The 26,226-nt window shown below is 43.1% G+C and overlaps 1 protein-coding gene and 1 pseudogene across 2 annotated transcripts in view; one reads left to right on the forward strand and one right to left on the reverse strand.

Annotated features, from left to right (window-relative positions):
- Window positions 1–2,636: 2,636 nt before the first annotated feature.
- Window positions 2,637–6,294, reverse strand: LOC309958008 (tubulin alpha-1C chain-like; annotated as a pseudogene). The gene is made up of 5 exons: window positions 6,253–6,294; window positions 5,902–6,150; window positions 4,948–5,097; window positions 3,399–3,527; window positions 2,637–3,179 (listed from the first exon to the last, which is right to left on the reverse strand). The product of its transcript is annotated as a tubulin alpha-1C chain-like (transcript).
- Window positions 6,295–15,097: 8,803 nt separating this feature from the next.
- The window catches only part of ADSS2 (adenylosuccinate synthase 2), a gene marked incomplete at its 5' end in the record, with an annotated part of 39,968 nt that continues 28,839 nt past the window's right edge, over window positions 15,098–26,226 (forward strand). Inside the window, one exon of the mRNA XM_082856055.1 lies at window positions 15,098–15,280. Coding sequence (XP_082712181.1) covers window positions 15,098–15,280 — 183 coding nt within the window. The remainder of the gene's footprint in view (window positions 15,281–26,226) is intronic.

The following is a 26,226-nucleotide window of genomic DNA, read 5'->3' on the forward strand; positions in this document are numbered from 1 at the left end:
AGTACGTTCAATAAATGATGACACTATCCATTAAAGGAGTCTCTCCTAAGAGCAAATGAAGAGTCACTTGTCCAGATAAGACAAACCTATAAACTCATGTATAATATGGCAAAGGCCTATCCCTTCTATATCTCACACCCTCCATTCTGATTCCAAGAAATGTGTCCAAGGTAATGTGTTTCTGATTAGCAGTTACATACTGGTTTGTAAATGCTTTACTTTTAAAAAGAATAAATTGCTGTAGATAAAGTTAGCCATACGAAGAAGTCATTCTCAGACACTCGTATGTGTTCTTGAATGAGAGAGGAAAAAGGTGGAGTTTCAACTATCAGCACATGAGCATCACTTCTCATATGTCACTGTGGCTAAAAGGTTGAATACTGCCATTCTAGAGCAAGAAACAAGGGAACTCCTGGATAAAAGAGAGCCCAGGCAGAATACCAGGCAGGAGAATTAGCTTGTGAAAATACCCCGGGGACCTAAAACTGGGGGGGAAGGGAAATTAAGAAATGTTGTGATGCAAAGCAAACTAAGCAAGAGGCATGCACTCGAGGCTTTGAGGAAGCAGGATTAGCTCTCTGCATGTTCAACTGGACATGCTGATACTCATAATTTATATTAGTACAGAGAAGGCAGCTGCAGTTATACCAGGTTAAATGCCAGTTCTTGTGAGGAGCAGCTGTTACAGCTGGGTGTGGAGCTGATTCCCTTCCCCTCAGTTACTCATGGGTAACCCGTTCCATGGCCCCATAGAAACTGTTCTTGTCATCGAGGCAATGCCAGCCAATTGGTCCAATTTCACAGTCTGAACAGACCAGAAACCTGTTGCCCACATCCTTAGTGAAGCCCATGTTCTGAAAGATGAACATGTCATCACCGGCCAGTGCTCCTAGGGAAGTTCACCATCAAGATTGCTGCCATCGGCTAGAGTTGGCTTCTTTCTCATGGAAGGGCAGGAAAAGCTGCAGTGGAAGAGAACATAAAGAATACAAAAACTGAACTGGCCCAGTTTTATCATCACCCTCATTCTACTTATACTTTATAACTGCTCCCTAGCAGTTTCTTGGAATGAGAACAAACAAGGAACCCTGTCATTAAATTACAGACTAGGATGCTGGGAGGCTCCTGTACTGTCTCTGGTCCATGCCCTGATTCTTAAGAGACTTGAAAGAGGAACTTTGACTGGTTGCTGTGGTAACTTGGCTTCACTGCTATCCTGACTATGGTCCATAAGGCCCTAGCTGTTCCTAATCTCCCCCTGGCTCCTTCTGCCCCAGCCACACTGGCCTTCTTGGCTTCTTCAAACAAGATTAAGTCTGCTCTGCCCTCAGATCTTGACAAGGCCAGTTCCTTCATGATATTCAGTGCAAATGTGTTTGATATTCAGTGTTTAAAAAAAAAACAAACAAACAAGGTCAACTTCCCCTTAATGCTTCCAAGGAAAGCAAGCTTACTAGCAATTCCTGAAGGCAACCTATTCTTCCTTTGAATAGCTGAAGCTTTCCTAACATGGAGCTGAGAAAGGAAGTCAGCCTCCCAGATTCCCTACCCCTTTGTTCTGAGCTACAGGACAACTCTTCCACACTAGCAAGCTGCTATTATCTTTATGACCAGGAGTCCCTGCCTCCCCTCCCATTGCAGTCATGTCTGCAGCAGTGTAATGGGGCAGGAAAGCTGTATAGTTTCTAAATGCCACAGCTGTCACCTTTAATCTTTCTCGTCTCACCCTGAAACAAAACCTATAAAACTTAAACTAGGCCATATGCCCAGTACCCTCTGGGAATGTGAACTGATGAAAGGGTGGGGCATAAACAAATTACTCAAAAGGAAGAGACAGTATTCGTACACCTTCTGACCCCTGTTTTGCCCATTATCTGAATGGCAGGCCTTTCTGTGCTTCCAAAAGCACTCCCTTCTGAGGAGGAGCCATGTTAAATGGGTATGTCCATGGCACACATGAACAATGAAAGCACTGCCCCCAATCTGACTGGCAAGCCTAGGGAATGCCCATATACCAGGCTAAGAAACATGAAACATACTTTCCTTTCATAAAGGCGAGTTTTCCAATAGAATTGAACCTGGTGTACAGACCAAAGGCCTGGGCTCTAGACAAGTTGAGATCTATTGAGTTAAAGACAACCAGGCTTCCCTGGTGGTGCAGTGGTTGAGAAGCCACCTGCCAATGCGGAGGACACAGGTTTGAGCCCTGGTCTGGGAAGATCCCACATGCCACGGAGCAACTAAGCCCGTGCGCCACAACTACTGAGCCTGCGCTCTAGGGTCCGCGAGCCACAACTACTGAGCCTGCGCTCTAGAGCCCATGAGACACAACTACTGAAGCCTGAGCACCCCAGAGCCCACGCTCCCCAACAAGAGAAGCCACCGCAATGAGAAGCCCATGCACCGCAACGAAGAGTAGCCCCCGCTCACCACAAGTAGAGAAAGCCCGTGCGCAGCAACAAAGACCCAACGCAGCCAAAAATAATTAATTAATTTAAAAGAGTTAAAGACAGACTCTAACGCTGTTATTTGCCTGATTCTCCCAATCCCTAGTGCATGTTTCAAAGCCTGCAGCTCTAAAGGAATCTCCCCTCTCAGTGGTTACACAGGACACACGCTAATCCCTCCCTTTATCCCTAACTTGCCTTGAAACACATGGGACACCAACCCACAAACCAGATGATGCACCTGGTCTTGACAGTGGCGATGGTGGCATTCACATCCTTGGGCACCACATCTGCATGGCAGAGCAGGTCATGTATTTGCCATGGTGAGGGTCACACTTGACCCATCTGATTGGAGGGTTTAAGCAGGCATTGGTGATCCCTGACACCAAGAGCTGCTCATGATAGCCCTTCTCATTTGAGACAATGTGTGAGCAGGTCACCAACAGAAAGTGGATGCAGAGGTAGGGCACCAGATTGGTCTGGAACTCTGTGAGGTCCACATTGAGGGCACTATCAAAATGCAGAGAGGCAATGATGGAGGACAATCTGGTCCCTGAGCCAGTTGAGGTTGGTGTAGGTAGGGCACTTGATGTCCAGGTTACAGTGACAGATATCATAGATGGCCTCATTGCCTACCATGAAGGCATAGTCCAAGTGCTCCAGGGTGGTATGGGTGGTAAGGATGGAGTTACCAACTGCTTTGGACACTTGAGAGGCTTGGTAGATAGTAAACTCCAACTTGGATCTCTTTTTTGTGTGTGTGGTACGTGGGCCTCTCACTGTTGTGGCCTCTCCCGTTGCGGAGCACAGGCTCCGGACGTGCAGGCTCCGCGGCCATGGCTCACGGGCCCAGCCGCTCCGTGGCATGTGGGATCTTCCCGGACCGGGGCACGAACCCGTGTCCCCTGCATCGGCAGGCGGACTCTCAACCACTGTGCCACCAGGGAAGCCCTCCAACTTGGATTTCTTGCCACAGTCAACAGAACGCTGCTCCATCAGCAGAGAGGTGAAGTCTGGGCCAGTGTCCTCCTTAAAGCTATGCAAGATCAAGAAACCCTGAAGCCCAGTACACTGGTCTGTCTAGGGTAGGAGATAACACTGTTAAGGATGCAGATGGCATTATCATCTGTCCCCAGCCCTCTTCTCCTGACAGGATTCTTTCCTGTCTACAAAACTATTGTGACCTAACTACAACTGTATTCACTTCTATACTTCAAAAACACAAAACTTTGAAGCATAATTTATACTTAACTGTATACATATTATTATACACACAGTGAATGCTTTGACAAATGTATATACCTATAGAACTATCAAACCAATCAAAATATAGAAATTTCCATCACTCCAGAAAGTTCTCTCATGCTCTGTTGCTTCACCTCTATAGATGTGAGAAGAGAATACCTACAAGGGGCTTGGAGTTCTGGGGAGACAGATGACCTAGAAGGGCAGTGCTGTGTGTGTGAAGTGTCAGGGGTGAGGGGAGGGGAGATGAGGGTCAGGTGGACTTCGGATCTGTAGTCAGAGAGCTGAGCCCTCTCAGCTTTGTAGCTCTGCCACCTAGTTGCAGGAGAGTGGGACTGGGGCTGGTGGTGGTGGTTTCCAGGCCCCACCTCAGACTGGAACCCAGGAACCTGCAGGTTTAACAAGTACCCTTGGTGATTCTGATGTAGCTGTTCCTTGGACTAGAAAAGCGTCAGACTATACCAGACACATTAGTAGTAACAATATAAAAGTTCTTCATTTGCAATATTACATATATCAAATCATTATGTCCTATACCTGAAACTAATATGTCGTATACAATTATATATATTATATACAATAAATATACATTATATATAATAAAAATTTTTAAAAGCAAAAAATAAGTAGGCTTTATGTAAATTGACAACTAAAAGAAATTCTCCTTTTTAAGAAAGGTCTAAGCTTAAGGGGTGCTTTGTCATATTTTCACACAGAATCCCATTCCTCAGGTCACCCGCAAGTCCTCAGTCTTTGAGCAGCAGAGAGTATGTCTGGACAATCCCTTTAGAGGGCCAGTGCCAAAGTACTGGCTCCTAGCTGGCTTTGGTCCTGGCTCTCCCAGCCTCAGGCAAGGGATAGGATAAACTGGAAAAGTGGCTGAAAGCTAAGAGGAGCCTCTCCCAGCTGGAAAGCCCTGCTTAGGAGTCCAAGAACAACAAGCCGAGCTTCTGAGGCAGCTTCCTCCCACCTGCTGGGGCTAGAGATGGATCAAAAATCAAAAAAGGTTTGGATCAGACAATCAGGCGTGGCAAAGCAACAACCAGCAGGGCAGAAGCCAGAGTCCACAGGCTCAGGGCAGAGCAAGTTACTCAGACTTCTAACCCTAGATCCACACCCAGGACACGCAGCTCCCTCTAGAGGAAGCAAGTGGACAGACAGGCCAGAGGAACCAGCACCAGCCATAGGCCTGTGGTTCCCCTTTCTTCCACACAAGTCCAGCCTCCCAGGTGACAAGGGCACTTGGTCTGCTCACCAGTTTTTGGATCCACTCCAGCACCAGATCGAGGATCTCCTTCCCCACAGTGTAGTGGCCTTGGGCAGAGTTGCTGGCAGCATCTTCCTCGCCAGATATCAGCTGCTCAGGGTAGAAGAGCTGCCTATACCTGCCAGTTCTTACCCCATCCTGTGCGGAGGAAAGGTCTCCTCCACACAGGCACTAGGACCTTTCCTGCTGAGCTCCCCCACGTAGAACCAAAGATCAGGGCCTGAGGCCCACTTGTAAAGCCCAGTCCTACCTGGGCTGTGAGGGGGAAAGTTAGGGGGTCCCTTCCCTTCATCATAGCCACTTCATTCTGCTTAGTAAGGAATCAAATCAGTGGTGTGTTCAGGGGAATCTCATTTGACTTTTGATTGGAATAAGAACACAGACTAATGCAGAAAACCCAGTCCACAGTTCAACATCTATAACAATGTCTGTAGGAAGATGGGGGAGGGGTGACATTTTCAGGAACAAGAAACCGAGGAAATCCAGACGCAGAAAGGAGGAAGCAGAGAACCCCTTGAGAGCCAACAACAGCCAAGTTCACACAGGTCCACATCCTATTAAGGGGCCCATTTCAGTTAAACTCAGCACCCAGTTCCTTAGGCAATGTTATCCCTGAGAGCCTGAGGGTAGGGAAAGGGAAGTTTAAAGTTTCTGCTTTAATATCCACTCTTTTCTATAGTCTTCTTTCTAGGTCTGACCCCTGACTCAAACATCTAGTGGTTTCCCAGGCAGAGCTCTCTGACTCATCTCCCTCTCAGCACAGGAAGCCCGCAGGACCCCTCCTGAAGACAGTCTAGACAAAAGCAACAGACCTTATTGTTGTTCTTGGCTGGTGATTGCCTGCATTCCAAGAGTTTTTCCCCTAAGCAGAGCTCCCAGCTGATTTGGGGGATGGCAAAAATATGGGCTGGGGGTGGGGAACCCACCAACTGCCCACTCACCTATGACAGAAGGCTCCAGGTCCACAAAGACAGTCCCAGACACGTGCTTGCCAGCCCTGTCTTACTGATGGTGTTGAAAGGGGTCAGCGCAGCTCCCCAGTGCCTTGTTGCTGGGCACAGTGCCACTGGGCTGGATGTTGTGCTCCAGGCAGTAGAGCTCCCAGCAGGCACTACCCATCTGCACCCCAGCCTGGCCCACAGGGATAGAGATACAGTCATGCTCTAGAGGGAAGCAGAGCTGTGGCACGGTCTGCGGAGGGCCAGGGGCTTTAAAAGACTTCCCTGGGAGCACCCCTTTATCTGTCCTCCCTGGAGCCTGAAGCCTAGCAGTGCATTACCTGGTTCCCTTTACTGGGTTCCCTTTCCAGGCCTTCCCACACTTTAAGGCCCTCATTTTCTCTTCATTTACCCAGGGCTTGAGAACAAAGATGGCTAAAGCCTAGATCTTCTAGAGAAAGTCAATACCAAGCAGCCAAACCCCACTGCCTAGTGCCCTGTCTTGCTGGCTGGGATGATTCTAGAAGGCGCAGAGCCCCCGCATGCCAAGATAGGGCATCCTGGAGCTTCTAGCCCTAGACCCCTAGGAGAACGAGTCTCCAAGGCCGGGACTTGGTGTCCTCCACACCCTGAAGCGGGCAGAAGTTGGAGTTCAGGTCTGTGGCTTAACGGAGGCACAGACTCTGGAGTTAGAGCGCTTTGAAAGCTCATCTGCACCCTCCACTTTTGGGAGGATATGCACCTACTCTGGACACTTGTCCTGGCCCCCTGAGTACAGATGGGTTAATCCAGATAATTGCTTAAGGGTCACAATGAAAGCAGAAAACTCACCTCACCCATCCACTCTCCTCATTGAGGTAACTCCTGTGATGGACAGACTCTCCCGGCTTCTGGTCCTTCAACCCAGCCCAGTCTAGACCTTCCCAGATGCAGAGGGGATCTTATAGAACATCGGCAACAGTTTCACAGTTCAGTTTAGGAACTGTCCTCCAAGACAGCCTCAGAGCCTCCACAGGGGTTCTGCCCAGAGGTGGGGATCCCGAGATTCCCGGGAGGCGCCGGGGTCTGTGTACACACCCTGACTTCTCCCTTTTAACTGAGGGACTTAGCGTCCTTGGGCACCGCAACAGGACAGAGGTGGGACAAAGTCCACTGACACCCCTGGTCAGGTATGGACCAAACGTCATGCGCCTTAGACCTCCGGCTCGAGTCCGGCCACCCAGCCTCAGAACCCGAGCGAACCTGCTGGAGGTTCCCCGCCGTCCCGGTCCCCGCCCCCGAATGGGCGTGGTGTCCGAGGCAGGCAGCACCGCCCCCCGCCCGCGGCTGGGGAAACGCACGGACCCGGGTGTCCCGCCACGCCGAAGGGAGGGCGCGGAGAACAGCCGGGCTGCGACGCCCCGTCCGCCCGGCCTTTCCGCGCAGCCCACAGTCGCCGCCAATTCTCCCAACGCCCCCCGCGCCCGGGATGCCGGCGTCCCCTCACCGTGGTCTCTCGGAGAGGTGGAAGCTGCGGAGGGCCCCTGGAGGGCGGGCGCGCCACGAGTCCCCAGCCGCACCCCACCCTGCGGCTTAGAGTCCCGGCCGAGCCGCCGGCCTTGCCCCTTAGCCGGGCTCCAGTTGGGAGGGGGCCACCCCCGCGCGCCTCTCTCGCTGCCAGGCCCCCACCCGCGGCCGCCTGCGAAATATCTCCGCCTTGGCCGGCCCCTGGGAGGTTTGCAAAGCCCAAGGGAGAGAAAGCCTCAGGGGTTCGAGTCCTCCGGCCAGCTTGACCCTCTTCTCTGGTGGTGTATGCTGGGTCTGAGAAGTTGAAGCTTTCAGGGGATGCCTCATTCTGCTTTTGTTTTCGGTCTTTACCCGGGCAACACCGCGGACCTGGTGGGAAAAGCGCATAAACCTTGGAGGGCGATGCAGACTTGAGGTCCACAAACACCAGAGAAAGAGAGATGCTGTAATGAGAACCAGGTGCTGGGAGGTTCGAAGGAGGGACAAAATGTGGCTAGGGTGGGGGAGGGGTGGGCAGACAGGTGTGGGCGAGAGCATCGCAGGTGCAGGTAATTGAAGTATTACCCTTGACTGGGGTGGGGGGTGGGGGTGGGGCAACTGTTCCTGTTCAGGTGTCTCAGATTTCCAAAAGAGCAAGGGGTCCAGGCTGACTGAAGCAGATCCAAGAGGCCTCGTGTGGTGGAGATGAAAAAGCAGGCTAGGGTCTTGAATGCTACTCTGAAGCATTTGCACATAATTCCACTGACTCTGGGGAACCATTGAGGGTCTTTGATCAGAGGAGTGATGTGATCAGAGCAGCATTTTAGGCAGTACGTAGATGTTGCTCCTATGTCCCCCATCCCGGAGGTGGTTTGCTATTTTTTCCATGCTAAAGGGCATACACACATTTTCCCTCTCTCCAAGCTGTTTGTCAGCTGTCTAAAATGAGGTTTTACTTCTAAATACTTAACATAAAAATTATTCCATTTCCTAATTTGGGAGGGTTAATTAGTGCTTGGCTTTATAAAATGATTGGGCACACCACAATGATTACCCTTACTATTTGTGCAGCACATTGCAGAGGAACCCAAGCATCTGTCATCTCCTAGTCTCACTTTCTAGTGGAAAGGTGACTGCACCCAGCTTATGCGGGTCAGGCCTGGAGACTTGAATTCTTGCCTTAGAAGACCTGCAGCTGTAAATGACTTTCTGGTGATAGAGCACACGAAGACTTAAAGTTACTGTGTCACTCGCCAGTGCTCCCTGCATTCCTGCAGCTGTTTTTCCACAAGACTCTAGCCATGTCATTTGAAAGTATCCTGAAATATTTTTAAACTTAATGCTGAGGTGGCAAAAGTGGTTTAAGTCCAGGGTGCGAGGTTCACTTTCGAACTCTGAAAAGTATTCTTTGGTCTCAACCCTTGGGTTTTATGGGGCTGCCAGCTCTAAAGTGGATGCCTCTGGTCAAGGGATAAGATGCGAGTGTGTGCGTGAATATTCAAGTAAGTATCAGTACTTTGAAAACCCTCGTATATACAAAGCTAAGACATGGTTATTCATTGCCTGTCACTGCCCCAAACAAAACTCAAATGTTGTGTCCTACTGAAGGTGGGCGTATCAATGATTAAAATGAAGCTACTTGGCCATAAACTCAAAAAGTCAAACTCAAGACCATCTCTCTTCCTTGTCTCTCCTGATTAGGCATCCATTCCACCCTCTAGTAGAGCTGACCAGTTAAAAACGTCCTTCCACCACTCCACTGAATAGAGTGCACTCTAACCAAGGGATTATAAATACATTTGAAACAGTGACATCCTAGTGTTATTTTATGGAAATTACACAAACCCTCCTCTCTTGATGTAAATATGCTTCTTTATATCACACCAATTAAAATTAGTCCTTTTACAAGGTATTTGGATTTATTTCTATTATCTAAACTGCTTCCAAGTTTAGACTTATTTTTTGTTGTTGTTGTTGTTGTTTGTTTTGAGCCCTGAAGTTCTCAACCAGGGATTGAACCTGGGTCCCCAGCAGTGGAAGTGCTGAGTCCTAATCACTGGACTGCCAGGGAATTCCCTAGATTTTTAACTTTTCCTTCTCCTTTTCTCTATATCACCTGTCGACCTGAAAAATAAAACAGCGAGTTATTTTACCAGCAAAATGGGTTTATTTGGGAGTAGTAGAGAATTGCAATTCAGGACAGGCAAGCTATGGTGAATCATGGGCAACTCCAGAGAACAAAGGAGAGGGACTTGCTTTTATTAGGTTTTAGGAAGAAATTGCTAGGGTTGTTTTGAACGAAAGTTCATTGGAGAAGAGCCAGAGTCTGAGGTTGTGGCAGTTTCTCATTGGCTGCAAGTGGTAGTTAGTGCATTGTTGCTGGGTCAGGGAAGGATCTTCCTTTTTCTTGAAAGCAGGCGATAAAACTGCTCTGTGAAAAACGTCCTCCCTTATACCAGAAGAAAAGTAACATTCTTCCTTCTTGCCTCTGGTTATGCAGGCTGCAACAAGTGGCAGGTGGGTGAGAGCTCCCTCTTTAGGGCTTCCTGACTCCATTTAAGATGAGGTTTCTTTCATTTTCACATTTCCCTCTTTGATCACCATCTTTCCTTGAAAGCATTGCTGATCAAGAGTCAGGTTTTCCAGGCTTCCCTGGTGGTGCAGTTGTTGAGAGTCCGCCTGCTGATGCAGGGGATACGGGTTCGTGCCCCGGTCTGGGAGGATCCTGTATGCTGCGGAGCGGCTGGGCCTGTGAGCCATGGCTGCTGGGCCTGTGCGTCCGGAGCCTGTGATCCGCAGCGGGGGAGCCCACAGCAGTGAGAGGCCTGCGTACCTTTTCCACATTTAGAGGTTTTGTCCCTCCAGGAAGGAGCTTTCCTGGTTGTCCTGCCCCACGTTGGAGGGAAAGTGCAGACTGGAAACCACTGAGGCCACATTTGAGGGAAAAAGAAAAGTAGGAGGGATAACTCTCAGGCATTTCCCATCTAAAGTCTTTATCTTATCAAGGCCATAAACATTGGAGGTCATTTTAAAGTGCTGAGCTAGTATCACCCTTTTTGTGTTACTGAAACAAACTTGGATCCACTCACCCATGCACAGTAAAGCCAATCTACAGACAACAGGTTGTGATGAAGGAAAGTGCAGTGCTTATTGCAGAGCACCAAGCAAGGAGTCCAGGCAGCTAATGCTTAATAGCCCCGAACTTCCTGATGGCTTTCAGGAAAAGGTCTTTAAAGACAGGGTGATGGAGGGGAGTTGTGGGGTGCACGCTCAACTCATGGACATTCTTCTGATTGGTTGGTAGTGAGGTAATTGGGAGTCAACATCATCAACCTTCTGGTTCCCAAATGGTCTGGGGTCTATGTGCTTGTGGGCAGCAGAAGTTAACTTCATCTACCTGGTGGGGATTTCATTATCTGCAAAATAGCTCAAAGGATATGGCTCAGAATATTAGCTATAGCCCTTGAGGAGGAACTAAAGGCCCTTGACTTTGTTTAATGGCTACTATTATTATTTTGTCTTGCTTGAGTGTTTTCCTTTCTTTATGCATTTTCTCACTTCTTTGATTAAATTTATTCTTTGGAACTCAGGGAAGACCTAAGAGGCTAAAGTTTTCCTACAGATGAGAGGCAGGTGGAGGACATGCCAGGGAGAGTGTGTGTGTGGGGGTGAGGGGGTCTGTCCCCAAAAGGCCCCATAGGGTCCTGTTCAGTTACATTGGGTATATGTCATTTTTACAAAGATTTCAGGGGCACAAAGCTTAAAATGATTATGCAAAGCACAGTTAAAGTAATAAGACAAGTTCAGTTTGCATGATGGTTCTGAACCAGGAGCCTAAATCTGAAGGTAATGCTAAATAGGTTAAAAAAAGAGGGTGGGGGTGATCAGGTGAAATTTGTTGTAACCAGTGGGCTAGTTCCCTGATCTTGTATAATTGAGTTTTTGTCTCTCCAGAGGCATTTAACTATGTGTAACTGGTGGTATTTGCTATTGAAAAAAATGCCTTCTTGTTCAGCAAGTAGGTAATCAAGGGCTATGCGATTTTCCAAAACTATTGATACTTTAGCTAATGAGTCAAGTGATCCTTGTTAGGTTGCTATTGCTTTGGCTGTGGAATTGACTAGCTCTCCTAATGTTCGGAAAGATTTTTAATCATGCATTCACTGGAACTTATTCCGACCCAGAGGAGAAAGGCTCTCCCTTTGGAGGCAAACTCAGAGTCAGGTAGGCCTCCTGGAAGTTCTCTTTTAAGGAGGCTTAATGGAGTGGGCCAATGGAAGGCTTCAAACATCTTACTCTGTAGCTGATGCCAAGGGGTTGCCGAGTGAAATTAGCAGTAGCACTTGGGACAAGCGCAAAAATTTGTTACCGGATGGACTGAAGGGTCACCATTGTCATGAATGGATTGAAGTTTCTGGTGGCAAACACAACAATTAGGTAAGTGTCCCCCTTTTGTAACAGATTGAAAATGCAGATAAGAGCACTGTCTTTCCAAGAAGAGGGAGAGGATAAGGCAAGAAGTAATAGAGGAAAAAGGTACACAGGCCTGGTCCAGTCATTTTGGGAAGAAAGATGTGTCCTTCAGCAGTTTCCTTCAATTCCTGATCAGTTTGATTCAGCAGTCTCCAGTGCTTTTTATAGGATGGGATGCCAGGTGGAATCTTCTTTAGCTGTGAGATGTTTACCCAAGGTTTGAGTCTCCTTGAAGTTTTGTTGCATCTGGGTAGTGAGGGGGACCTTGGTGCAGTCCTTTCCAAGGAAATTCAAAGGCAACCTTTGTTCTTATTGATTACAAATCAGAAGGGTTGGAGAAAATTGGAAACATTAGTTTGGAGATTTGTAGTCAGATATTAGGGAAACAAGACTTTAGGATCCTGTCCAGCTTATAGATACATAACAAAACCTTAAAGAAAATTAACAGGACAAGAATCTAATATCTACAAAGGTGCAAACATAATTTCTCTCTCCATGACTATCCCCCTTTTATCAAAAGTAATCATAGTAAAACTAATTTGTTTGTATTAAATTTGGCTTGATTATTTACATAAATGCAGTAAGAATAGTGATTGACCATATAAACTCTTTTTAAGGTTACTTTGCTGGAAACTTACAAGCAAGGTACCAGGCTTATTTTTCCAAGAAGTTCCTTAAAATTGGTCATATCTGAGTCTATGTAGCTCTCAAATATTACATTCCAGTCAAAGCCTTGGCAATGTAGTCAGTATTTCCAATTGTATCCTATTATAAGAAGAACAGGTTCTCACTGAATTCAAGTAAATAACTAACTGTACTGTCAGGAAAAAATATTTAAGAGCTTCCGAATTCTGGAAGGATCAGGTAGGAAAAGATAAATATTTCATCTTTGTTTACAATTGCTGTAAGTCACAGATGCTTAAGAGAAAACGTTTCCTTAAATCTGGAAAAGTAAACATTAGGGGACTAACATAAGAAGTCATAAAAATTATAATCATCCTCAAAAAGACTTCATTCAGAAAAGTAAAACATTAGGGAACTAGCATAAAAAATCATAAAAATTATAATCATCCTCATTTGTTCATTCAGCCTCCTGTAAATCTTGTTGATCTTGGGTTAGCGGCTTTATGAATCAATCAATTTTCCATTAAAGTTTTAGAAATTTTTACCCAGTTCAGTGTTATGAACTTAAAGTTATCAGAAACCTGCATTCTAGAGCAGTGGTCCCCAACCTTTTTGGCACCAGGGACTGGTTTTGTGGAAGACAATTTTTTTCTCATGGACCAGGGTTGGGTGGGGAGGATGCTTCAGGCGGTAACGTGAGCAATGGGGAGCGGCAGATGAAGTTTTGCAGGCTCCCCTGCCGCTCACCTCCCACTGTGCAGCCTGGGGGGGTTGGGGACCCCTGTTCTAGAGTATTTGTTAGGGTCTTTTCCAGGAATCTCCTTGAAGACGAAGCATTTTTATAGGAATATTCTTGTAAAGCATCAGAGTAAAACAGTAACTCTCTGTGAATGACAAAAGACTTAAATGTCTGTTATTAAAGATCCAATAAGAGTCCATTATTATGGAATTGACATGGGAATTTGGTAAGTTCTATGACACACATTTTAAGATAATAACTAGAATTATGAATGATAATACACCAGTACATATCAAGATTTCTAGGAATGTCATAATTTCTGAAACATTTATGACATATACAGATGCAATGTAAAGAAGGCTTAGTATTATTTATTTGACAATGCTTCCCATGTAATTTTCCAAATAAGCCTAATTAGTTTAATATCTCCTTTTTAATAAAGAGAGAGAACAGATCCTTCAAGATGCTCCAGAGGCCCTCCAAAAAAATCCCAAAGTTAGTTTAAGGTCAAAAAGACTTCATTTATAGTTTGATTCTTGGGAAGTTTTTAAAAAATATCAAAAATTTTGGACATGACTAAATTGGATCACAGATCATTATAAAATAATATTTATTCATTTAACTAAAGTGGCAAAAAGATTTCAAAGGTTAGAGCATTGTTGCTGGGGCAGGGAGGAATCTGCCTTCTTTTTTTTAAAAGTAGGAGATAAAATTCCTGTATGAAAAATGTCTTCCCTTATCCCAGAAGAAGAGTAATATTCTTATCTTCCTTGTTCCTCTGGTTATGCAATCTGCTAGGAATGGTACCTGCACGACAGCTACCCCGTTGGGGCTTCCTGACTCCACTTAAAATGAGCCTAATTTATTTTCACAGTATACTTGGGAATCTAGCGACAACTGAAACACTAAACACTACAGAAAGGACCTGGGCTCTGGACTCAGACCATCTAGGTACCAATTCATCCCTCACTGGAGGAAGTTCACTAACTTTTAAACCCTGTAAAATAAGGATAAGATAGTATTACCTACCTCATATGGTTGTGGGAATTAAAAGTGTATTATAGTATTCGGCATATATTGTATGACATGGGCAATTCATTCCTTCTCTCTGAACTTCTGTTACTAATATGTAAAATGAGAAGGTATAGGACTCTACGTGTTCTCTACATTTTCAGGCCTAATGTCCTCTACATTACTGCTTTACTTTCGAGTTTGCCTGTTCCCATCTCTGTTCTTACTTCCAGAGCTTTACTTTCCAAATTATAAATCTATAGTACGTTTCAATTTCATCCCATTTGTATTTTGAAATTGCACCCTTTGTATTTTGTACACACTGTCTCATCCCTTAATAAAAACAAATTAAAAATTATTTAAATATGAACATTTTCAGAGACTGAAACGTGCAGATGCCAGACACCAAATCACTGGTATACGTCGCTTCCGCCAGAGCGCTGCCGGGAGTTGTAGTCTGACGCACAGGCACACACCTCCCCGCCTCTCCAGTTTGAAAAGCCGGAGGACGGGCGGGTGGGCGGGGCGTTGAGGCTGAAGCGCGCTCGAAGCCCCGCCCCCGCCCCTTTCCGCTCGCCCGGTTCGCCCTGGAGGGGCGCGCCCGGCCGTGGAAGGGGCGTGGTCTTTCCCTGAGGGGCGGTGCTGCCGAGGCCGGCGTCCTCCGGGAGGTCCTGATTCCCCCCGCGCCGAGGGCGGCGGGAGCGCGGGGCGGGCCTGGCGGGAGGGTGGCGACCCGGCAGGCGGGGCGGGGGCGGGTTGGCTCTGGCTCCTTCTTCCTCCGCATGTGGCTGGCGGCCGCAGAGCAGTTCAGTTCGCGCACTCCTGCCCGCCCGCGTCCCCTTCGGGCTCTCCTCGCGTCTCTGGAGCCATGGCGTTCGCAGAGACCAACCCGGCGGCATCCTCCTTGCCCAACGGCGACTGCGGCCGCCCCAGGGCGCGGCCCGGAGGGAACCGGGTGACGGTGGTGCTCGGCGCGCAGTGGGGCGACGAAGGCAAGGGGAAGGTGGTGGATCTGCTGGCGCAGGACGCAGACATCGTGTGCCGCTGCCAGGTGAGGCGGCCGGGCTCTGATGGGAAGCCGGCCCCTGAGCTCGGGCCCAGAGCTCGCATTCACCGTCCAAAATAAGGTGTCACCTTGAGGTTCTTTCCTTTTATTATGAGCTGCGGCGACGTGGAGAAATGGCGGGAGGTCGGAGACCCCTGCCCTGGGGCCTTGGGCTGAGGGCTCGGGGTGGCTCAGGAGGAAGATGCGGCTTGACGGGGAGCCTTTGAGATGCGCGATGCCTGGGGAGTTGCAGTTCTCGGTCTGGGGACAAGTGCTCAAACCCAGGACTGAGGCCGGGGTGGAGGTGGGTTACTGTTCGAATTTGAGGAGCTACCGCCCGAGGCCTGCTGGCGACTCCGGGCGGAGACCCTACGGGGCCGCAAAACCTTCCCCATCATCACCCATCCGCTCAGGGAGACCAAGTGGGCCGAAACGCCCTGAAATCCAGACTCACCACTTCCCCACCTGCAGGCCCCGAGCTTGCAGAGCTTTGCCACCTCCGGGCCACTTTGTTGACATGAGAACCCACCTCCGGGGCTTAGGGCTGTTTGATGACTGTTTAGTGTCCCCAGTTTTTTTACTCGGTACCCGGTATACTAAGGGGAGATTAATTTTACATGTTGGTCCCAGAGGTGGGAATCCCACCCAGCTCTTTTACGATTGAGGCAAGTGAAATACACGAGTGTCAAATCTAGTATTTAGAAATATTTACAGTGTTACGCTCACATCTAGAGTGAACTTTCAGGAAATGGAATGGTAAGGTACTTCCTACCGGGAGACACGTGGTTTTCACTGTAAGCTTTCTTCCTATTTGTCGTTTGCTTTGAAGCAGCCTAGAGGCTAGGCCTTTGTAAAGGCTCTTAGATAACTGTTACCAATTTTAAAATTCGAAATAGTTGAGCAATAACTACTTTCAAAACGAATGGTAGTGTAATATCTGAAGTTAACCACTGTCTGTTTAGGTTGCAAGAATGTTTCTTCTTCATGAACTTACCTGGCACAATATAATGATGCTGTGTACATTCTAACAAGTTCATAGGCCCACTTGATTGGAAGTTTTCTACCTAAAATTGAGTACCATTTGAGCATGCAGAAAAGGTAATCGTAGGCACATCAAAAGTTAAATAAAAATCTTGTTTTTTGCGTGCAAAAATCCATCCTGCCCGTTCCTTGGTTAAGACAGCTGTTGCACCAGTTACCTCTTAGTATTACCACTAGCACCACCACCAGCACCTCCCTTCCAGCCTTCTATTCCTCCACCCCTCTGGCAACACGCATACCTTACTTAATAACACCCCTAAAGGGGTTGCCTCACACTGCCTTAGGAGCTGCTCCAGAAGGCTGGCCTTCACCTTCCTTTTGTCTTAAAATCAGATCTGGCTGTGCTGTGGGGAAAGAAGTATGAAAATATACCTAACTCTTTCTGGGTAGGAGGGGACAGAGGCTGAGACCTGTTTATTTACTTCACTGTCATTTCTGACATCTTCCTTACACAGAAATAGTAGTGCTCGGGTTCAGCTACATTATGGCTTGTAAGAAGGTTTTGGGAATGTGACCATTTTGCCTTTATTCTGAAAGATCCTCAGTTTTAACATCCCTTTGAAACGTAGTAGAATTAGTTTGTTGATTGGAGAAGGTGCTACTGTGTTACTGTAAAAAGTAGTCTTGAAGGAGGTCATGGACCAATCTGATCTGATGCCCTTGGAAAGTCTAGAGAGAAGTGACTGAGAAGGAGCCAAGTTTGGCTTTAAAATGTTAGCTGAGGGCTTCCCTGGTGGCGGCAGTGGTTGAGAGTCCGCCTGCCGATGCAGGTGACACGGGTTCGTGCCCCGGTCTGGGAAGATCCCACATGCCGCGGAGCGGCTGGGCCCGTGAGCCATGGCCGCTGAGCCTGCGTGTCCGGAGCCTGTGCTCCGCAACGGGAGAGACCGGAACAGTGAGAGGCCCGCGCACCGCAAAACAAACAAACAAACAAACAAACAAAATGTTAGCTGAAGTTAGAGAAGAAACATATGAGCAGACTTGTTAGGCAGACTTTACTCACCGGGAAAGTTTTGACTTACTACCTTCCTTATATAATTTAAAAAGTGTTGTATTCTTCTAGTGCCTTTTAAGAGCTCATCATTAGAAGGATTCTTACGTCTTGTTAGTGTAGGCAGATAAGTAATGAATAGACTTAAGAATATCCCTTGTGATTCACCTTGGTAACTTTATATCATCTGGTCAGTCCTAGTAAGCTGACATCTACTTAGTGAAGTTCTCCTGACTTATAAAATTGATGGTTATGGAATGTTGAAATTCTTAATAAGTATGTATAGAGAGCTGGGAAAAGTCAACTTTAGGAAAGACATTTTGAGCTTGAATTGCCATGTTTGATGATTCAAATTTTGTGTATTATTGAAAATAATATGCACTTTGTTAGAGTTTAAGCAGTATATTTTTGTCATATTCATGCCATAATCTCAGGTTTTATACAGTCTTTCTCCAGAAGTGGTATACACATAATGTATCTCTAATGGAATCATAAAATAAGGAATTTTTTCCAGTAAAAATACAGTTTTTTTAAAAAGAAAAGCTGACACTGCATTTAACTATATATTTTAATATATAAAATGCCTGTTTGGAAAGAATATATGCAAAGCTAGTGGCATTTTCATCATCATAGCACTTAAGACCTGTATTTTAGATTCAAGATTTATAGGAAGTTACTTATAACTTTTTAGCTACACTAGATCCTTAAATAAGTGTGTAGGACTTGCATGAAAGGATGACTTAATTTTAAATTGATATGTCTTGTAAGAAAAAGAGAAGAATTAAGTATAGGACCAATTCCTGGCACAGTTCATTCATCCAACAATCACATAATGAATATCTACAGGGGACCACTTAGCCCCAGAGTTAAAAGCTGAAAAAGGCAGGGCTTGTGCCCACAGGGAGCTTATAGTCTAGTGGACAACTGTTTCTTAAACAAGTATTTCCCAGGGTGGGGATAGAGAAGGGGACTAGTACAGGTTTTTCGAAGGGTTAAAGTATGGGAATAGGAAGACTCCTTCCTGGCAACACAAAAATAGTTTTATTAGGAGAATATTACTGGGTTTTTTTCTCCCCAGATACTCTCAAAGTAAACTATTATTCTTTATTTTCTTTATTTTGTTGAGTAGAAACTACAGAGGTTTTAACTATTGTACTTTATACCAGACCTTAAGCATGGGCTTATTTATTGTTCTGGAGAAAGTAAAGCTTGGTAGTCTCAGCTACAACTACAGGCATGAAGTTGCCTGTAATCAGGAATAGGTAGAAGAGTATTTCTTTGTGTTTTTTCCCCAGGGCTTTAAAGTTAATATAAAGAGAAAGTATTAACTAAAATTAATTACAAAGGGAAAGTATATCCTGTCACTTGCTATATAAAGTTGGCCATAAAAGTAAACACAATGAAAAAAATGTTAATTTATAGCTAGATGCTGGTATTTGCTGAAGGCTCTGAAACCAGCTATTAGCAAGTGATAGAGAAATGTAAAAGACATACCAGCCGCAACTGAGGCGTTCTCCTTGAAATAATCAGAAAGGTTGAAAGATAATTTAAAAGAGAATAATTTCAGTGTTTTTTAATGCCTTGACCTTATACAGCTAAAATTATCTTCTAAACCACTTCCCATAATTTTGAAGATGGTGGAGAATTAGCATTTAAGGTAAGCCATTCTTCCAGTGTTATAACAATTGCTATTTCTGTGTCTCCTATCAGGATTGTTTTTTATGTGTAGTATTTCCCAAGTGCCTACATAAGTGTATACCAGAGTGTGGTGTACTTGGTTAACTCCTGCTTTCTCGGATTACTGTGTTTTCCCTACTAGAATGTACGTTTTCTCAAAAAGAGGACTTGTTCCTTTTTTGTTTTCTTCCATAGCATCCAGTACGGTGTGAGGCAGAGAGGAAGTAAATACTCAACAAATATTTATTGGGTGACCTGGATCACCCTTAGAAATTTCTGTGAATTCAGTAGTTTAGCCCTTTCCTGTATTATTTTAATATACCCCTAGACAATTTAATTGACTATTGGCATGAGTTTAATGTGGAATCCCCAACTTTCCTTGGATTAACATTTGTTAAGTAGTATTTTTAGCTAGTATTTTTCACGTACCATTATGTTCAAAGGCTTTACTAGTTTATTTTAGACTTATTTCTTGTATCTATGAGAAAATAGATAACTGATAATTGTATCATTTTTGTGTATTTCCTCAGCAAATTTCAGTTGAATGCTCTGTGATTCTAGTAAATAGTTTTTCCTTGTTGAGGGCAGTAGATCTCAAAGTTTGGTCGATGAGGATGTCTCAAGTTGTTCACTATTTAAACTTATTGTATTAGTGTATATAATATACCATTATCTCTATTTTTGAGGCATATATTTTTAAAATTATATGAGGTTATCTCAGTATCAGATCAATATTATTCTGTTTCTTTAATTTTGGTGAGAACGGGTGGGTTAGTTCGTTAGTTTTAAGTATCTCTAGGAAAAACTTTTGCCTAGAACAAATCTAGAGTGAACTGGTGAATTGATAATATAGTTAATAGCTTACTTACTGTAACTGAATACAAATCTACTTATAGTATCTTTTGGGGACTAGGTCAGATTTTGACACCAAAGATTAATGTGGTTGAGCTACATACCAATAAGTGAAGACTGGTGATATTAGAATACTTTTATCTAACGTCAAAGGGATATTGAGGTATTCAGTATTATCTGGGGAAAGCAATTGAAAAGAACAGTAAGTATGTATAGCACAGGGAACTATACTCAATATTTTGTAATAACCTATAAGGGGAAAAGGAATCTGAAAAAAATATATGTATGGGACTTCCCCAGTGTCACAGTGGTTAAGAATCCGCCTGCCAGTGCAGGGGACATGGGTTCGATCCCTGGTCTGGGAAGATCCTACATGCCACGGAGCAACTAAGCCTGTGTGCCACAACTACTGAGCCTGCTCTCTGGAGCCCACGAGCCACAACTACTGAAGCCTGTTCGCCTAGAGAATGTGTTCCGCAACAAGAGAAGCCACCGCAATGAGAAGACCGCGTACCGCACCGAAGAGTAGCCCCCCCTTACCGCAACTAGACAGAGCCCGTGTGCAGCAATGAAGACCCAACGCAGCCAAAAGTAAATAAGTAAATATTTATTTAAAAAAAATATATCACTTTTGTGATTAAAAATGAATCACTTTGCTGTACACCTGAAACTAACACAACACTGTAAATCAACTATACTTCAATCAAAAAAGAAAGAAAGAAAGAACGAAAGAAAGAAAGAAAGAGAAAGAAAGAAAGAAAAGAACAGTAAATAGAGGACAGTTCCCATGGCTACTCTGGCTCCAAGACGGAATGGTTCTTTACATTGGACCAACTTTTAATTATATTTAATTCAATATAATAAAATTCCTCTTTAAAAAATAAGAGGTCCCATGAAATTTTTAAAAATGAGATTTTTGTGTCAAGCTTTTAAACACCCTTTTAAAGGAAGAATTTTATTCATGAGAGAAAGCTTTTTTGACTTGAAATCTGCAGTTCAATTTCAATGTGTTTTAAGAAAATACCTCCATAAATGTAATGATTAAGTGAATTTTTATCAAGCATTTAGAGAGCTGCACAACATTATTGGTTTATGCATTTTTTGCTTGCATGTCTGATCTTCCTGACTATGACCCTGGTCATCTCTGACCATTGTTTAGTAAGTGTGTATATTAGAGTTTGGTACCTAGAGTCTAGAGCTTCTTAATTAGGAACCTGAGATCCTCCAAGGCAATGCCTCATTCCATTTTCATTGTGAGAAGTTGTTTTATAATGGTAATTTAAGGTACAAAATACAAGGTACTTGAGATTTTTATCATTTGTGTGACATTTATCTGTGTATGAAACTGGAAGGTAACCATAATACTGTAAGGTAAAGTAGATACTGTAAGCCTTTAAGAGATAACTGAGCAGTATACTTGGATGTCTTTGCTAAAAAGAAATTCAGATACCCTGTATATGTTTTCCTATCTAGTGTGTCTGGTTACTGTTGAATAGTTTAATTTGATCAACTTACTGCTAGTAACTTAAACCTGCTCTACTTTGAAATCATAAGCTAATTGCAATTATATGAATGTTTTTATAAAAGAACAGTCATCCTTGTTTATAATTGCTTTATTGCTGTAGATTGCTATGTTTTAGTTTTGGCAAATAGTGAAGTGTTTCATCAGGAAAGGGACACAGGCCTTTCAGTGTTTACCAAGAAAAACAGCACAGGTAATAAGCACCAACTCAAAAGATTGTTAGGTTTCTAAGAAGCTTGAAGACTAGGTAGGAAGTGAGAACACTTTCTTGATTGCTGGAATAGTTCAAAGTCATGGGGTCTGAGGCATTGCTGTGCTCTGCTGTAATCCATAGTGTTTACTCTGACTTCTTGATTGATGTTCATTTGGAGCTCTGTGATTACTGTACAGTGTTCATGTATTCAGAGCAAAAAGAAGACAAAGAGAAGAGAAGACACATACTATTTTAGAGGCCTAAGTGGCCTGAGAAATGCCTCTTGGCTATGTGCATGAAATTGTTAGCCCACAACACTATTGCTAAAAAGAGACATCATTGTTTCGGGTTGTAACACTGCCTTCATCTCCTCTCCCAGCAGAAACTCACTTAGTTGCCCGAGTGATTTGGGGAAGAGGAAGACCTAGGAGCAAACTAAGAAGTTAATACTCGGGAGTCACTTTTGCAGACTAATGTCATTTTGTTCCTGTTTAAATTTCTTTTTTTCTTTTCTTTTCTTTTTCTTTTTTTTTTTAAAAATCTCTCCTGGACCTTCTTAATTAGAAACTTACACATATCAACATTTCCTGATCCAAACTTTTATTCTAGAGTTGGGCTTGACAGCCTCTGGTTCTGAGGAGTGGTGGAAAGAAACTTTAAAACACTTGTCTTCTGACTTTCTTAAGTTTAAAATTAAATTGGGGGGAAAAAGTACACATGGAAACAATATAAAAGAATTAAATACTATTATTTTGAAATATACTGTCTAAAACCCCAAGAAACAAACAAACCAGTGGAGCCCAAAAGTGGCTTCATATTGTGTGGCAAGTCTCTGAGGAAAAACATAAGTCTGTAATGCCTTATATGATATTTAAGAGAACAGTTACAAAATAACTAAGTACTAAATAATATTATATCATCCCTGTATCCTGCAGTACCATGTTTTAGAGGTTTGTTCTTGACAGCATAAATATTAAAATTTAGAAGTTAATCATTTTTTAATTGAAGTGTAGTTGATTTACAGTTAGTTTCAGGTGTACATAAGTTAATCATTTTATATTCAGTTATTACTAGCACAAGATGTGAACTTAGAGAGCCAGCTGTATACATACCATGTTGCAATGAGTTTGTTTTGTGAATCATTTGGATTCTTTGTCTGCAAGCAATGGAAAGAGATTGTCTTAAGCAAAATGCCAATATGTTTAAAGGAAGACCAAGATGGCTAAACCTTAGAGTGGCCTGAGACAAAGGCAGACAGCTTCTGGGATCTCAGCAGCCAGAACTGGCAGCCTTTCCCTTTAGGATGCTCCCTTAGGTCATCTCTGACTTTGAAAATCAAATTCCCAAGAGAGAGGAGCTTGATTGGCTCAAGCTTGGATCAGGTTTCCCTGTCTGGATCAATTACTGTGGCCAGAGGGGATGATTACTTTGATTTACAAAGTAAGGGGTGAGGGGGTAGGGAAGCAGAGGGTCTGAACATACAAAAGGTGTAGCTGACCTACAGTTAATTTCATATGGGAAAATTAAGAAATGAGGAAACATTAATTCAGGGTGATTCTCATTTGTAAACTGTTTTCTAATATCACTGTAGACCTCTAGTGCTTTTGTAGAGGGAAGAATGTTTGGTGTTAAATAGGTTATTATTATTTTAACTATAATTAAAATAATGAGCGTTAGCTGTATTGGTTTTTAAAAACTAAGAGTATATACAAGAAACTTTGCTTCATCTTTGAGAACACAGAATTTTAGTTCTGCTCCCCCCGCCCCCATCATAATGTTCTAATTTATTTCAATGAGATACAGTTTTTTCCTGGTCATTAGGAAGCTTATTTGATATTTACATTCAATCTTAATGTAAGAATAATGGTCAAAGAAAACAGGTAAAATAAACACCAAATTAGGGGATGTTTTTGTGATTGTGGTGAGTGCTGATTGGATGACTGGATTTCTTTTTTTTGATATATTCTTTACTTTAATACTATTAATTTGCATTTATTCTTTTTTGGGAGGCTATAGAATGGCTTTATTGTCTCAGACTTGTAGAGTTTTGTTTCCTAAAATTAATCAGTCCATATCAAATAAGTACTAACAATGTCATAGAACTTTATTGGTCACTGCGGGGGAAGCAAAGAAGTAGTGAGTCCTTGTACTTAAAGATCGTCTCACATCTATCCCCACTGAATTTTACATTTGTTCTTGTTATTTAATATAAGAAAAAATATCATATAAGGCATTATAAACTTAGGTTTTTCCTCAAAGAGACTTGCCACACACTATGCAGCCACTTTTTTGGGCTCCACTGGTTGGTTTGTTTCTTGGGGTTTTAGATGGGATATTTTAAAAATGTTCAAAAATTAAGACATCTGAGATTCATTAAGAAATATTTTCTCTATTGATAATAATTGATCTGGAAAACAACATTAATTACTATTCCACAGCTCCTTGTTTGTATAGCAATTAAGTGAACATATTTGGTTTTTTAGTTAGGTAGTATAAAATATACAGCTATGATAATTAGAGATATTTGTTAAATGCTGCATGAATGACTGGGATTATAAGTGTTATGGGAATTTAGCAAAGCAGCAAGAGGTAGTTACATATAACTATTAGTATGTGATTAATATTGTATCTGGGAGGATAGTTTACCAAATTTGCTTTGGGGAGTCTGTTAAAAGTATCAGTAGAAATAAGGATATATTTAGCTCCCATCATTTATCTGGCCTTCCCAGTGCTACTTAGGAGAATTGTTAAGCATAATTAAACAGGTATGTCCTTGCTACTTATCTTGGTACATTACTACATAGAGTTGCCCATGTGAGAAGCATTCCATCACAAATGTGGGAGCCTGCAGTTCAGAGTACAGTTGGCCCTCCATATCCCGGGGGTCTGCATCCAAGGATTCAACCAACCACCAATCGAAAATATTCGAAAAAAAATTCCAGAAAGTTCCAAAACGCAAAACTTGAATTTGCCATGCTGGCGACTATTTACATAGCATTTACATTGTATTAGGTATTATAAGTAATCTAGAGATGATTTAAAGTATATTTGAGGATGCACGTAGCTTGTATGCAAATACCACACTACTTTATACAAGGGATTTAAACATTTCTGGATTTTGGTATCTGTGGGAGTCCTGGAACCAATCTCCTGTGGATATGGAGGGAGGACTGTATCTGCCCTTGTAACTTCGTAGTGGGTATTTGTGGTTGGGTGAGGCTGGCAGTGGTGGTCCTATTGAAACTTCTTTGTTTTGCTATCTGCTAATAACATGTGACCTTTCCATGGACCTCTGTTTCAGGACACTTTCCTGAGCTCCCAAGAATTTTGTATATTCCACACAATTTATAAGTATTTTAGGTTAGCGTCCAAGTAGGCACTTCAAATTTGAAGCTTCATCAGGGGCTTTTGGTGAAATGACCCTATACTCAAACTTATTTTATATATGTAGATTTAATTTGTCAAGAAATTCCTTGTGAGTAGCTCCTCAGTTCACCTCAGGACTGTTTTCTGCACAGTGAGTGTTTCAAGATTAGAAGCTATTATACCCCAACTCCCTCTTAGGGCACTAGTGACTGAATATACTAATAAGCACTTACATTTTCTCCCCTAACTCCTTAAAAGGAAAATTTTAGGGTAATTCTTGGGTTTATTTAACCATATTTTCCTACTCAGTCAAACAATTTAAATGGTATTTAAACCATATAGTAATCCTTAATAAGGCATTGGTTATTGAAAAATCTTGGTCAATGTTTGAGTGAGCAAGCTGTACACTAAAGTGTGATTTCAAGCCTTCTGCAGTTGAACTTTTCCAGCCTGAACCACCACCTGTATGTAAACTTGGAAGGACTCAAAGAATTAAAGCAATTTATCGCCCTCAAGTCATTTATCGCCAATCACAACCACCTGCCTCAAACAAACAAACGTATCAGCCACTATCTTTCCATCATTACTTCCTGTCTTGGTAAGATATTATCTAAGAGAGTAGTAGGCTTTGTTACACACAAGAACAACCGAGTTAATAATTATTTCACCAAATGACTAGTATATCTGTAAAAATAACTTTGTGTAAATTATTTCACCAAATGATTAGTATATCTGTAAAAATAACTTTGTGTAAAGGAGACTTCCTTTAAACGTCTACATCAAAATTACAGAGTAGATTGTTTTTTATATTAAGCAAATGATGGATTAAAAAGAAAACTGGTTCTGCTTAAATAATAATGCTTTATTGGTTGTTGGTCTCAAAGTCACCAACACTATTAACAATTTAATACAAATTCATTAAATTTAGTGTTTTATAACAATTTAGAGTAAATAGTTATAATAACAAATTAACACTTTCCTAGGATTTGAGGAAATTTTAGTGAGCTTCATACTCTGAAAAGATTTTTCCTGAAAAGTTGGGGGACGTTTCCTAAATCATAAAAAGTTGTGATAAAAAGGCTAATATTGGTATGAGGGATAGAGTAAAAGGAAAACCGTAAAAACCAAGTAAGAATTGTCCTGTGAGTTATTTAAAAAAGACTAAGTTAAGATCAATATATTCTATGTTTTAAGATTCTGTCAGGATTGGTGATAAACCTGCCAAGTGTGAAATAATAGTAAAGTGTGTACCAGGAAGTGTATTGCAACATTGTTAATAATGACAAAAGGTTGGAAACAATCTGAATGTC

This window comes from Leucopleurus acutus (assembly GCF_964270905.1).
Source record: "Leucopleurus acutus genome assembly, chromosome: 2".
NCBI classification, from domain to species: domain Eukaryota; kingdom Metazoa; phylum Chordata; class Mammalia; order Artiodactyla; family Delphinidae; genus Leucopleurus; species Leucopleurus acutus.